The 15,429-nt window shown below is 39.0% G+C and overlaps 1 protein-coding gene across 2 annotated transcripts in view; it reads left to right on the top strand.

Moving 5' to 3' along the window:
* The window catches only part of LOC137238511 (tRNA (guanine(10)-N2)-methyltransferase homolog), a 67,735-nt gene extending 54,297 nt beyond the window's left edge, over positions 1-13,438 (top strand). For both annotated transcript variants that reach the window (XM_067763598.1, XM_067763599.1), the window contains 2 exons: positions 12,830-13,028; positions 13,091-13,438. In XM_067763598.1, coding sequence (XP_067619699.1) covers positions 12,830-13,028; positions 13,091-13,430 — 539 coding nt within the window. In that variant the 3' untranslated portion in view covers positions 13,431-13,438. The remainder of the gene's footprint in view (positions 1-12,829; positions 13,029-13,090) is intronic.
* The last annotated feature ends 1,991 nt before the right edge of the window (positions 13,439-15,429 follow it).

The following is a 15,429-nucleotide window of genomic DNA, read 5'->3' as shown; positions in this document are numbered from 1 at the left end:
CAATATTATAGGCTAAACAAGCCGGTATTCTAATATTTGCTAGATATTCTTACCAACTCCTTGCCACCTTTGAAGCAAAAATTTGGAGTTCCACCAATTGTAAAGTTGAGTACATGTCTCGTTTTTTCGCATAGGGAAAATGCGTTGGAAAGGACCATGAAGTGAGTCTTAGCCAATCTTGTTTCAGTGAGGTGCTCAACATTTTGGAACTGTTGCTTTGTCCACTATAGATAACTTGGCCGGTGATACGTTGTCATAAAAAATAGAATTTACATACTTAGCAATACAGGAATTTCACTTTTTTCCACTCACCTTCCGATTGTGCATTATTTATTGATTTATTTCTAATAATAAAAGTACATATAATTATAAGAGTATCAAATTTTAAAACAAAAAATTATTTACATTTTGTTTTTCTTTCGTTCGCCTGTAAAATATAAGTGAAAAAATTTGGGTTTCCCCGCTGTTCATTTCGCCCGAACAAAGAGTTGCCTATAAGGTGAAAATTGTTTCGCCACCCTCTGCGATAGGGTGAACGAAAACTGTGAATATTTTTGGGTGAAAATGAAACTCGCGATAAGGGTGAATAGGATAATGCAACTTTTTGAGGATACCTATCTCAAACCGGTAATAAAAACCAAACCACTTAGGTATGAAATGAAAGTTCATTCAAATACAGACGTCCCCTTTCGCAATGCACCCCGCCGGTTGTCCTATGCAGAGCGCAATGAGGTACAAACAATTGTTGACGAATTGCTCAAAGAAGGAATAATACAACCGAGTAACTCACCTTATGCGTCAGCCATTGTGCTAGTTAAAAAAAGGAATGGGAAAACTCGTATGTGTGTGGACTATAGAGCACTCAACAAATTGACGGTTAGAGATAATTATCCTTTGCCATTAATTGAAGACTGCATAGAATACTTACAGAATAAGCGTTTTTTCACCGTACTAGATTTGAAGAGTGGATTTCACCAAGTTAATATGTCTGCAGAGTCAATACCTTTTACCGCTTTTGTAACTCCGAATGGACAATTTGAATATTTGAAAATGCCTTTTGGGTTAAAAAACGCCCCCGCAGTGTTCCAAAGATTTATCAAAATCATTTTTCGAGATATGTTAGACGAAAGGAAAATTATTATTTATATGGACGATATAATTATTGCCACTGAGAACTTCGAAGACCATATGGTGTTATTAAAGTCCGTGTTGGAGCGAATCGCTCCACGTACCTTGAAGCTTAATTTAAAGAAATGTAAATTCGGATACCAAGAAATCGATTATTTAGGATATAAGGTTACTCGAGCGGGAATCGCTCCTAACGAGTCCCATATCAAAAGTATTCAAAATTTTCCTATCCCTACGAAGCCGAAACAGTTGCAGTCGTGTTTGGGCTTGTTCTCCTACTTCTTCGTACCATCCTTTTCACGAATTGCTAAGCCTTTACAAAACCTATTAAAAAGAAATGTTCAATTTAATTTTGACGAGAAATGTCACGACGCCTTTTTTGAATTAAAATCCCGTCTGATTAAAAGTCCAGTTTTAGCCATTTACAGTCCAGGAAAAGAAACTGAACTACACTGCGATGCCAGTAGTATTGGCTTTGGAGCAGTACTATTACAACGCCAGTATGATGGTAAACTTCACCCAATTTCCTACTTCTCAAAAACCGCTTCAAGTGCTGAGTCAAAGTACCACAGTTTTGAGTTAGAAACTTTATCTATACTATATATTTTGAGAAGATTTCGGACGTACTTGGAGGGAATACCTTTTAACATAGTTACGGACTGCAACTCCCTAGACTCTAGATAGAAGACAGCTGAATTCCCGAATAGCTAGGTGGGCTCTAGAATTAGAAAATTATAATTACAAAATACAGCACCGACGAGGTACTTCCATGGGCCATGTCGACGCATTAAGCAGGCAGATTGCCTCGGTTATAGATGCTGCCGATGTAGAATTCCGTATCCAGGTTGCTCAAGAGCGCGATCAGAATATTAAGGTTTTACGAGATAAGCTCGTAAATGAGCAATTGTCCGGTTTTGATTTGATTGATGGATTAGTATACAAGAATAAACCTGATGTTAAAAATGTGTTGTATGTACCTGAAGAAATGGAATCTAACGTGATACAGTCAATACATGAAAAATTAGGCCATTTATCTGTGGATAAAACACTAAATAAACTAGGTCTTTATTACTGGTTCCCGGAGATGCGAACGAAAGTAGAGAAGTTTGTTAGGAATTGCCTAAAATGCATTATGTATGCCAGCCCTCCTCAAATGAGAGAAAGGAATCCCAATCCCCAAGACACTTTTACCATTTGATAAGATTCACATTGATCATTTTGGCCCATTGCCATCACTACGATCGAAGCGAAAACACATACTGGTGATCGTTGACGCATTTACGAAGTTTGTTAAGTTATAACCTCCGAATTCCACTAGTACCCGGGAGGTTATAGGTGCTCTTGATAAATATTTTAGTTATTACAGCAGACCAAGGCGCATCATAAGTGATCGTGGAACTTGTTTTACGTCACTACAGTTCGCTGAATTTCTGATAGAGAAAAATATAAGCCATGTAAAGGTAGCGGTTGCTTCTCCCCAGGCTAACGGACAAGTGGAGAGAATAAACAGGGTTATAAAAGCGATGTTAGGAAAATTAACTAACGACTTGAATCATGACGATTGGACCAGGAAATTAGCTGAGCTTGAGTATGCCATAAACAACTCCATTCACAGTACTTGTCGAGATACACCTAGCCGACTACACTTCGGTGTTAAGCAGAGAGGTATAATAGTGGATGAGTTCACAGAGTACTTTCAAGATAAGTTATGTCCCGATGAAGATAGAGATTTGAACCGTATACGTACAGATGCGTCTAACTTAATACTAGCTAAACAAGAATATGATCTCAATCGGTGCCTACAAAATAAGACTACCTCTAAAACTTACCAAACAGGTGAATACGTTGTCATAAGGAACGTAGATACTACTTCCGGTACTAATAAAAAGCTTATCCCTGTGTATAAAGGCCCTTACGTGATACACAAGGTACTCGGCCACGACAGATACGTCATACGCGACATTGATAACTGTCAGCTCACGCAGTTACCTTACGATGGAGTAATTGAGGCACATCGAATAAGACGGTGGAAACAACCACCCGCCCAGACTGTATCGGAGTCGAAGAAAGATCTTTTAGAAATACATAATAAATAATTTTAGTATAGTATGATCGAGGGCGATCAAATTGTCTGGTCGGCCAAGCTGTAAGATCGCAAAATAGAATGTAAGTTAACCACTGAGTAACAGCCCTGTATTACAAAACAGGTCATTTTATATTGTAACAACCCTGTGGTTGAAACATAAAGATAATGCAACTCTGAAAATAAAGAAGAAATAAAAGAAGAAGAGGAAGAGCACTTCCGGTTGAAGAGAGAAATCCAAAACTCGTGTTTTTAACTTGCGGAAATAAATCTAGCGCAATCGCTAAGGAAAACTCAAGTTTTCATACAGGATTATTTAATAGCAATTGTTGTTGCGTCACTGGCATATATGTAATACTTCTATATCACTACTACTTACGATGCTAATGGCACCCTTCTGGTCCAATCTGGCCGGAAAACAGGATTTGTTGGTATGATCGTTGCTTTAAGAAATAGTTTTCCACTATTTAAGAAGCCTTAACATTTTGGCATGACATACCTTTTAACTTATAAGCTTTCACAAGACTTCCTGGAAACCTCTTTTGGTGCAGTTAGGGCAAGAGGGGGTTTCAACAACAATCCCAACGCAGTTCAATTTAAAAGTGCATATAGGCGACTCTTAGTAAGGCACGAGTTAAGTGCGATTGAAAGTGGGAATTGTACCTTCGACGGCGTATCCATTCTAGAGGCATCATCAGCGTCTACTAGTATCCTTAAAAAAAAATAGCGAGGTAATAGATTTCGAGTTAGCAAATGTTTATGTTAATACGATGTGGGGATTGTCTGTATATGTGGACAATGTTGTTCGTTATATTGCTTGGAAGGTAAAAAGGAAAATAAAATGTTCCACATGTCAAGGGAAATTGATAGGTGAATAAATGCCTTTACTTTCAGCTCACACAAATAAAGGTCCGTTTGTCGCACCATCTGTGGACATATGTAATATTTGTATAGTGTCAGAGAAAGCTTTAAGACAAGTGATGCATTCTCCAATAGTATCATGGACGATCACATAGCCATCGAAAATTTATTTAGCAATGACATCTTTAATAATCACCGGACGCAGCTGTGTAAGGAAGTAATAAGTTTTTATTTGGATATTCGTTTGTTTTTTAAAACGAAAAAAAAAGCACGGACGAAAAAGAGTATGTTAGAAAAAAATTTACAAAATTGATATAATTTCAACACCATAGCAGCCAGCCCAGTACTCATATTTTGTTTATGAAAAATTTTCTTCATTAAAAACTCAAAATAAGTAAAATTTTGAAAACGTGTATATGTATATCGTTTGTTCAAGCCATAGATGTTAAGTAATGATTATCTAATGCTAATGATTGCTAATTAACCTTCATTTGCGAAATTCTCTAATTCATTAAACAATTAGAAATAGTCAACTAATTCCCATTAGATAATTGACATTTTTTTTCTAATGGTAAATCTAATTGCAATTAGTTGCCATTAGCAAAAAAATTGGGTTACCTTTACAATTAGAAATGTAGTTGACTTCTGCTAATGCAATTAGATATTCAATTAGCTCGAATTAGAATCAATTATTTTCATATTTTGAAAAACAAAAAAAAGCTATCCTACATTAAAGGAAATATCACTGTTTTGCAACACACCGCTTACGTCTTCAGGCCTTGTGGAGCGACTATTTTCCTTTGCGGGCATTATTAATAGTCCAAGGCGGGGTCGCTTAACGGACTTTTCTTTTGAAAAGCTCATATTGCTGAAAGCGAACATACCCGGTCGTTGTAGTTACTAAACAGTTAGTACGTACGTTAAATATGTCTGCATGTATGTAATATATGTACATAAGTAATAAATATGTGTGCGAAATTCATATTATGAATATTTTAGTTTTATTTTGTTTTTGAAAATATGAAAATAATTGATTCTAATTCGAGCTAATTGAATATCTAATTGCATTAGCGGAAGTCAACTACATTTCTAATTGTAAAGGTAACCCAATTTTTTTTGCTAATCGCAACTAATTGCAAATAGATTTACCATTAGAAAAAAATTTCAATTATCTAATGGGAATTAGTTGACTATTTCTAATTGTTTAATGAATTAGAGAATATAAACCAATTGCATCAATTACTAATTCTAATTGCAATTTAACATGTATGGTTCAAGCTAATTCACTTTAAATTATTTTTAAAAACGTTTAAAGAAATGCTTGTTGGGATGTATGTATAAGTATATTTTTATTCATGTATATTTGAATTTTTTTCATTTCAAAAATTTGAATTCTTTGCCTTTTTTTTTTTTACTATTGATGTAAATAATGTACTTTGTATGGCTGCAGCCCATGTTTAAATAATAAATACATGAAGCCTTGTATTTGTTGGCCTTTTCATTGTTTAATCGACTAAACTGAGATATTGTACAATTAGTATGCAGAAGCATTGTGAATGATGACTAAGTGTGATATCTTATCTGTCAGCTGCCTGACAGGATGTTCAATATGGATACTTTTACAATTCACTAACACTAACAAAGCCCGCGCATGCGCAGAACATACATTTGCACAGTTTCAGCAAATAATGATTAACAGAAAATTTGCACATTAGGAAGATAGAAAGGTATAGATATTGTTACGAATATTTGCAACACTAAGGGGTACTACCATCTCTAAGCCGATGCTAAGCAGTGACGGTACGCACATCAATAATTCAATCATTGTGTCTACACATATGTACGTACACACAGCGGAGATGAGATGCCCAAACACATGCAGACATCTTATTGAGATGCTCCTAAATGTAGGCATTTATAATTGTGGAAGTGTCGCTCACACATACAAGCGCATGGGGTGTGAGAGAAGCTATACAAATTATACATCTGTAGTCGTAGCTGAGAAACCAACTAGTAAGTTCTGGAATGGAAAAGCCTAGAAGTATGCAACTAGGAAATCAAAGAGTATAAAAATGCGAGAACAGTAGAGGCGAGAATTCAGTTTCATTTGAGCTATCAATCAGTTTGGTTATTAAGCCAGCTAGTTGCAAAGTATAAGTGTTATTGTGAAGTACTTTTATAAAGGCCATTTTTCCATTATTCAATATTGGAGTTATTTATTCAACAGTTTAGTGATTCGAACTTAGCAGAAGGGCAATTAAGAGGAGTTGCAGTAAAATCGTTACAATTGGTGTCAGAAGAGGAATTGTTGAATAAATTCCAAAGACTTCGAATACAACTTGGACATGCCAAAGTTAAATGAATTGAAGATCCAGCAACTGAAGAAGGAGTTGGAGAGTCGTAAATTGAATACAACCGGCATTAAACTAGAACTTCAAGAACGACTACGGCAGGCAATGGAATTAGAAGGAATTGACGTGCAAGAGTATGACTTTCACCTTGATGGCGAGGAAACAACAAAAATGGAAGAAACACCGCAGACAGTTACGAGCACAGACTTGAACATGCTTTTAGCTGCAATATCTGCTCAAACAACGACAGTGTCATCTCAACTGGCAGAACAGGAGACACGTTTAACATCCCAACTGGAATCACAGGAGACACGTATTACATCCAAGATGGAAACTCAACTGACAGAACAGAAGGCAAATATGGTATCCCAAATGGAATCACAGGAGACACGTATATCCGAAATGTCGTCACAAATAGCATCCAGGATTGAAGCACAGGAGGCACGTATATCCGAAATGTCGGGAAAAATTTCAGCACAGGTATCATCGCAGATGTCTGTACAACTAGAAGCCGTATGGACGAAAAAATAATGCAGTTTGAGAACAAAATCGAGGCTGAGGTAGATGCTTTAAAAGGTCGTATACAGGAGCTGCAACTAAATCGCCCAGTTATTTCAGCAAGCAATACGAAGGTAAAAACACCATCCTTTGACGGTTCTGTTCCTTTCCAGGTCTTTAAGCTACAGTTTGAGAAGACCGCAGCAGTGAACAACTGGAATGTGGAAGATAAAGTTGCCGCACTCTTCGTAGCATTGAAAGGACCAGCTGCCGAAATCTTACAGACTATTCCAGAGTACGAACGGAACAGTTATGACGCGTTGATGGCTGCTGTAGAACGGCGATACGGAAGCGAACACAGGAAACAGATATTTCAAATAGAATTGCAAAACCGTTACCAAAAAGCTAATGAGACTTTGCAAGAGTTTGCTTCGGATGTTGAAAGGTTGACTCATTTGGCAAATGCGGACGCACCCGTGGAATAAATGAAAGGGTAAAAATCCAGAGCTTCATAAATGGCATACGAGATGTGGAAACGAAGCGGGCTACATATGCGAATCCAAAACTAACATTTGCTGAAACGGTATCCCAATCACTGACTCAGGAAACAGCGTCACTTTTGAGTAAGCCCGCATACAAAGGTCATCGCGTGGAAGTGGAAAGGCCAGACTGGGTAGACACAATTTTGGAAGCATTAAAAGGAACGCAGTCAAAAGCTTTAAGTGTGGGAAGCCAGGGCACATTGCACATTATTGTAGTACCAATCCTAACAATTCCAGCAATGTGGGTGGCTGTAAACGCAGAGCTGAAGGAGACGAACAAATCTCCAAATCAACTCAATCGTTAAACTAAAGCGAGTCAGCCGCAAGGGGCGACAGCTGGCTCCCTCAATTGAATGCCCCATAATCTCTATCTCGCAAATTGGAAGAAGGTCAAGCGATCTTACTGTCGGAGGACATGTGGATGGAAAGGAACGTTTACTGACTGTAGATACGGGTGCATCCCATTCCATCATTCGATCAGATTTATTCAACAAGAAGACCATTGCTTGGAGCAAGATTACGTACAGCCACGGGAGAGGACATCCAGGTAATTGGAGAAGTAGAATGTGAAGCAGCAATTGGGAACGTCACGGTACTACACAATTTTATAGTAGCAGGTATTATTGATGAAATCATAATTGGAGTGGACTTCTTAATCAACCAAGGCATCAAGATCGATATGCCACTTACTTTCGGCTACGAGAGAGGCTACAGCAGTAAACGAGTGCTGGTGGAAGAGAGTCAGCAAATACCACCAAAATCAGAAGCAGTCATCTGGGCAAAGGTTGATGGAGATTGTGGGACAAACAAATTGTGGGTTGTCGAAGCAGCAAATAAATCAGCACTGAACATACTTGTAGGAAAAACCCTGGCTATGACAAAACAAGATGGACGTATTCCAGTAAGAGTACTCAATGGGTTCAAGTCACCATTCAATTTGACCAAAGGAGCTATTTTGGGAAGATGCCAAGAGGCCGAAGTAATTATTAACTGTGAACAGCTCCAGGAACACGTTTCATCTAGTAATACTGATCTTTCAAATGACATCACGGCATGGACGCAGGGGCTAGAGGAAGCCTATCAGAGTAAAGCAATACAACTGCTCCTAAAGTACGCGAACATATTTGACCAGGATGGTTCCAAACCAGGCCGCACCAATGTTGTGAAACATCAAATTGACACTGGAGATGCGAGGCCGATCCGTCAAGCTCCACGTAGTGTTCCACTGGCGAAGCGGTAAGTGGTCAGTCAAATCATACAAGAAATGAGCGACAGCGGCGTCATCGAACCATCAGCTAGTCCATGGAGCTCACCGGTAGTACTTGTAAAGAAGAAGGATGGAAAAATAAGGTTTTGCGTGGACTACCGGAAGTTGAATGACGTTACGAAAAAGGATAGCTACCCATTGCCAAGAATTGACGACACTCTGGACTCGCTATCTGGTACGAAATGGTTTTCCACACTGGACTTGACAAGCGGCTATTGGCAAGTTGAGGTGAAGAAGGAAGATAAATAGAAAACAGTCTTCAGTGTCGGTGATGGTCTGTGGCAATTTACAGTGATGCCTTTTGGACTTTGTAATGCACCAGCTACTTTTGAGAGACTCATGGACCAGGTACTGAAAGGACTACATTGGAAAACATGCTTGGTGTACCTGGACGACATCATCGTATTGGGCAAGAACTTTGATGAACATTTTAAGAACTTGGAGGAAGTTTTCCAGAGAATAGCTGGCGCTGGTCTGAAATTAAGTCCCAAAAAGTGTGCGCTGTTTAAAAAGGAAGTAAATTATTTGGGTCACAAGGTAACGGCAGAGGGCAACTGCACTGCGAACGAAAAAATAGGGCTGTGCACATATTACCGCCGATTTGTACCAAATTTTTCCAGCGGAGCCCATAGCCTCCATGAGCTTACAAGAAAAAACAAAGCTTTTGAATGGAAGAAGGAGCAAGAAGTGGCTTTCCAAACATTGAAGGAGCGTTTGTGCACTGCCCCAATGTTGGCATATCCGATTCCAGAAGCAACATTTATTCTAGATACAGATGCGAGTGTATATGCTATAGGAGGCGTTTTATCACAACTGGTCGATGGACAGGAGAAGGTAGTTGTATATTACAGCCGTTCGATTGGAAATCCAGAGAGGAACTACTGTGTTACGCGGAGAGAGCTGTTGGCATTGGTAGAGTGCATTAAACATTTTCACAAATACCTCTACGGCCAGCGATTCCGTGTCAGGACAGATCACGCAGCGTTGAAATGGCTTCTGCAGTTCCGTAATCCGGAAGGACAATTGGCACGGTGGATCGAGCGACTACAAAGCTATGACTTTTCCATTGAGCATCGAAAAGGTAGTACCCATGGAAATGCCGATGCAATGTCACGAAGACCATGTAGTTTCGAATGTAAGCACTGTTCAAAGGCCGAGGCTAAAGAAGACATTATAGATGTCCGGCTAATGACTATAACGTGAACGGATGAATGGGACACGGAACAACTAAGAAAGTGTCAGCTAGAAGATACAGATCTGTCACATGTTATGCAAGGGCTCGAACGAAACGAAAGACCAAGCAGAGAGGAGATGCCAGCAGAGAGTCCCATTGCGAAGTCATATTGGGCACAGTGGAACAGTTTAGAATTGATATCCGGTTGCTTGCATCGAGTATGGGAGAGTGAGGATGGTCAATGCAAGAAGAAACTGATAGTTGTCCCCAGAAAGAGGATTCCTGACGTGCTCAGCGACCTGCATAATGGTCCAAGTGGAGGTCATCTTGTAATCACGAAGACACTCGAGAAAATTAAGCAGAGATTCTAATGGGGTGGTTGCCGTCAGTCGGTCACCGAGTGGATTGCCAACTGCGAGGTATGCAACAGAGCGAAAGGGCGCAAGACCCGAAGTCATGGCCAGATGAAGCAGTATATTTCAGTTGCACCATTTGAAAGGATCGCCATGGATGTCGCAGGTCCATTTCCTACTAGCAACCGTGGAAACAAATACGTACTGGTGGTTATTGATTATTTCAGTTAATGGCCAGAGGTATACCCAATCCCAAACCAAGAAGCAGAAACAGTAGCAATAGTGGTTAAAAAAGTATGGGTTGCAAGGTATGGTGTACCAATGGAGTTACATTCTGACCAAGACAGGAATTTTGAATCAGCTGTATTCCAAGAAATGTGCAAGAAGTTGGGCATTCGAAAAACACGAACAACTGCATTGCATCCTCAGTCCGATGGTATGGTGGAACGTTTGAATAGAACATTGGAGGAGCATTTAAGGAAAGTAGTAGACAAGTACCATAAGGACTGGGATACACACATATCATTATTCTTGATGGCCTACCGATCGGCAGTACATGACACAACTGGCCAAACTCCCGCAGAGGTAATTTTTGGCAATGACCTTCGACTGCCAGCTGATTTGAAGTATGGGATAGATGCCGATGCGGAGAGGAATGTCAAGAAATCCACTGGTGTCTTGGAAGAAAAGCTGAGAAAGATACACGATCTGGTAAGGCAACGAGCAAATATTATGAGTGACAAGATGAAAGCGAGGTACGATAAAGCAATTAATTCGGAAGGGTTTCAGGAAGGAGATTTGGTGCTGCTATACAACCCACAACGAAAAAATGGTTTGTCCCCGAAATTGCAGTGTAACTGGGAAGGCCCATACAAAGTTGTAAAACGGATCAACGATGTAGTGTACCGCATACAAACCATTGGCAAACCACGAACCAAAATGAAAGTGGTTCATTTGGAGAGGCTAGCAGCGGTTAGATCGAGAGATTTGTCTGATCGGTACGATCAGACTTAGGTGGAGGGCAGTGTTACGAGTATTTGCAACACTAAGGGGTACTGCCATCTCTAAGCCGATGCTAAGCAGTGACTGTACGCACATCAATAATTCAATCATTATGTCTACACATATGTACGTACACGCAGCGGAGATGAGATGCCCAAACACATGCAGACATCTTATTGAGATGCTCCTAAATGTAGGCATTCATAATTGTACAAGCGCATGGGGTGTGAGAGAAGCTATACAAATTATACATCTGTAGTCGTAGCTGAGAAACCAACTAGTAAGTTCTGGAATGGAAAAGCGTAGAAGTATGCAACTAGGAAATCAAAGAGTATAAAAATGCGAGAACAGTAGAGGCGAGAATTCGGTTTCATTTGAGCTATCAATCAGTTTGGTTATTAAGCCAGCTAGTTGCAAAGTATAAGTGTTATTGTGAAGTACTTTAATAAAGGCCATTATTCAATATTGGAGTTATTTATTCAACAGTTTAGTGATTTGCAGTAAAATCGTTACAATATATTATATATATGGTCACTGGTAATATATTTGGCGTGTAATTACTGTTACTGCGGCTTAGTGCGAATTTATTTGTATTATCATGTAACAATAATTTTTGTTCGGCAGGTGAAGTATTGGAAAATGTTGTTGTACTTTGTGTGACCGTATTGGGTTTGAATTCCACAGACGGACGTATGGTGAAGTTAACAGCTTTTGATTATTGTTGGATTCGGAAAATTATTCAAGCGTGTTTGTTCTTCTAACAATTTAAGTGCAATTCTTGCTGTGCTTTATTGTTCTAATGCGGTGTTACTTCATATGTTAATTTAGCACACACACAAATTTGTTATTTTATTTAACTATTATTTTAACGATTCACGATTGTTGTGACTTGCCAGATCGCCAATGTAGTATTAGAAACCCCATTCACAAATTCAATGAATTGGTCGAAACCAGTATTATATTTTTATAGCAAAAACTTTTATTGACAAACGCCTAAAAGCATATTTTATATTGATTATGATTTTTTATAGAATGAAAATTTTTGATATTTAAAAATTCAAAATAATGAAAATAAAATTATTGAACATAAATTATTGAATTCAGAAAGTATACAAAGTTAACAGGTAAAATGTATAAAATAATAGAAACCCTACACAGGCTACCTGCCGCAGGTATATTCTAAGCCCCCTAACACGCTGGGGGCCTGATGTTGTCATGGTCCATGGTTATGCACCATATAGCAGAACGGGTACGATAAGTGACTTTAAAGACTGCCAAGGAGTTTATATTAATATACATTACGATTGGGGGGACGAGGATAAATTAAATAATTAATGAAATCTTTCGAAAAAGGCGCAAATACAACACGAAAATGTGTCGAAGACAATTTTTCATAGCAACACAATTAATTAACACTGGATATCGCTAAGAGTAAGGTGTTGGTGGCACTTTTATATATATCTTCTTGGTCAATATTCCTTAACAACTCTGAAACATTCATGCTTTGTGTAAATACAGCTAGGTATAATAACAATAATAAGTGCAACGATGCTCCTTTGCAAATAATCAGCACCATATGGAATCCGTGAAGCCACCGAAAAGGTAGAAACAAAGAAGACGTCAAAACCGAACACAAGAACCAAGGATATGCCGCATTATCCCTCTACCTCGCATTACGCATTGCATCATCTCTATGTTGATCTTCTTAACTTCGCCGCTCAACATTTAAATCTTGGAGGGCGTTTAGTTTGCTGGCTACCGTATCACCGGTTTGTCATAATGCACAATTAGTTATTAATTCCTGCATTTTTAACTCATATATTTTTCATAGGGAAGACTACACTAATGATTTACTACCGCGTCACAAAAATTTAAAGCTAATAGCTAATTCCGACCAACCCTTGTCAGGCCTTACATCACGCAGACTGCTCACATATGAAAGAATCGATTGTACTCATACGCAAGATTGCGCGCAATCTTCGTGTAAATTACCGACTGTATTGGATTTTCGTGAACGGTACTTCAATAATGGTTTAGAGTCACGAGCGGAAAGACGGATGCGTAAAGCAAATCAACGTGAACTGGGACGAATTGAGGCTCTGAACAGAGGAAAACTTATAACAGATAGCAAAGAATTAAAAAATAACCTAAATAAATTACGTTTTAGCTAATTTATCAATTTCTATCTTTAATTAGGGTTTAACAGCTACAAGAACAAGAAGCGCTTTACCGTCTAAACGATTTTATGCGCGATATGAAGGCAATCTAGAGCACCAAGCGATATCAAAACTTCCTAGTCAAAATCAACTCAGTAGAGGTTTGCCCTTTCCTTGGTTCAAAACGGGTTCTCTCGGAATAACTTCTGGGTCGTTATGTGCTACTAATCTTACAGCACAACCCAAGTCTTATCGCAATCCAAGAAACTCATTGCCCTCACAATCTAAACCCAGCTTATCTAAATAGTTACTCTACATAAGGAGCAACATACCACACAAAAAGATCGATGTAAACCTCATATCCAAGTGGTGATGATCAAAGTCGAATTAAGCATCAAATTCACTGTGGCATCCATCTATATCCCCCCTGTCAAAAATTCAGCAGCAGAGACTTAAGCAACATTTTCAGATCAGTTAACACCCCTCTTATAGTGCTCGGCGATTTCAACGGTTGGATCAGCCTATGGGGTGCTACCACCGACAATATAATAGAAAATGCTATAAGGTTATCCGACCTGAGTGTTTTGAATGATGGGAGCCCGACCCACTTTTCCTGATTGGGATTGGGAGAACTTTAAAACCGAGGTTGACCTCGAACTAAGGGCCCGTGCTGAATCCAAGTGCAAAAACCATGAAGCCTCTAACATTGCTAAAACGATACGCAATGCTGGAAACCACTGTATCCCTCAAGCATCACCCTGCGGAAGAAACCACGTACCCTGGTGGAATAAAGAACTTACGACACTAAGGAGAGAGGAAATGCAAGATTGGCATAGATTTAAAAGAAACCCCATGCCCACCAATCTTATAAATTTCAAAAAATTAAATGCCAAATTCCGGAAAGAAATGAAAATCCAAAAAAGTGCACCTTCTTAAAAATTACTGAGTCGATTTCTCCCTACTCCTCTGTGTCCGAAATCTGGAATAAAATTAACAGACTATGCCATAGAAATCCACACACACCTTTAGTTGCAATTAAAACCAACAACTGCATATCGTCTGACCCGTCCGTAATATCCAACGAGTTCGGTACGGTGTGGTCAAACCTCTCGTCTGACGGAAACTTTTCAAATCACTACAGGGAATCAAAAAGTCATAACTTGAACCAGATCTCTCCTCTCACTAGAAAACATCCAAAAGCTGATTTAATCGAAAAACCAATCACAACGATCGAACTGCTAACTTGCATCGGTAAAGCAAAGGGCAAAACCCCCGGCTATGACCGAATATCTTATAAAATGATTAGTGAAATGCCAGAAACTAGTATATCCCGACTGTTGCAGCTTTATAACAATATCTTGGATACCAGTATCATCCCCGTTAATTGGAAAATTGCCACCATTATTCCAATACCAAAGCCAAATAAGAATACCGCCCCATTTTACTTCTCTCGTGGCTTTCCAAAGTTATGGAAAAGATAGTGGTAAATCGAATCGCATGGTTCACTGAAACACAACACCTCATCGAATCCCCGCGCTCGGGGTTTTTGAGGGGCCCGCGAATTTTTTTTTATTCAGGAGAGCCTTTAGTTGTTCCATGTGTAATTTTTAAGCCGAATTTCAAAACCAACGAATATCTGCATTTCGTTTTAATATTGTAGTGAAGTGTGAAAAATAATTAGAAAAGTCCTTTTTCTTAAAATTTAAGAATAAATATTTCATTTGGCAGCTGGCTCAAAACCATTCAGGTTCCGCATCCGATTCGACTATTGATAATGATTTTTTGCCTGGGCCTTTGACCAGTGCGGAGACTTCGACATCGGTACCGTGAATAATGAGTTTTTGCGATCTGAAGAAGTCAACGAAATAATTCGTCGATGTCATCAAAATTGTCTTGTTATTTTTCCACGTGATCATCATGACGAGGCATTTCCTACCTCGTTGTTAAACAGAATCTTGCCAAATGGAGAGAAAGTGGAGCGTGACTGGTTGGTGTGGAATGCCAGTAGCAATGC

The sequence above is a fragment of the Eurosta solidaginis genome, chromosome 1, assembly GCF_040869045.1.
Source record: "Eurosta solidaginis isolate ZX-2024a chromosome 1, ASM4086904v1, whole genome shotgun sequence".
Lineage (NCBI taxonomy): Eukaryota > Metazoa > Arthropoda > Insecta > Diptera > Tephritidae > Eurosta > Eurosta solidaginis.
The sequence above is the reverse complement of the archived record's forward strand: the minus strand, read 5'-3'. Positions and strand labels throughout refer to the sequence as shown.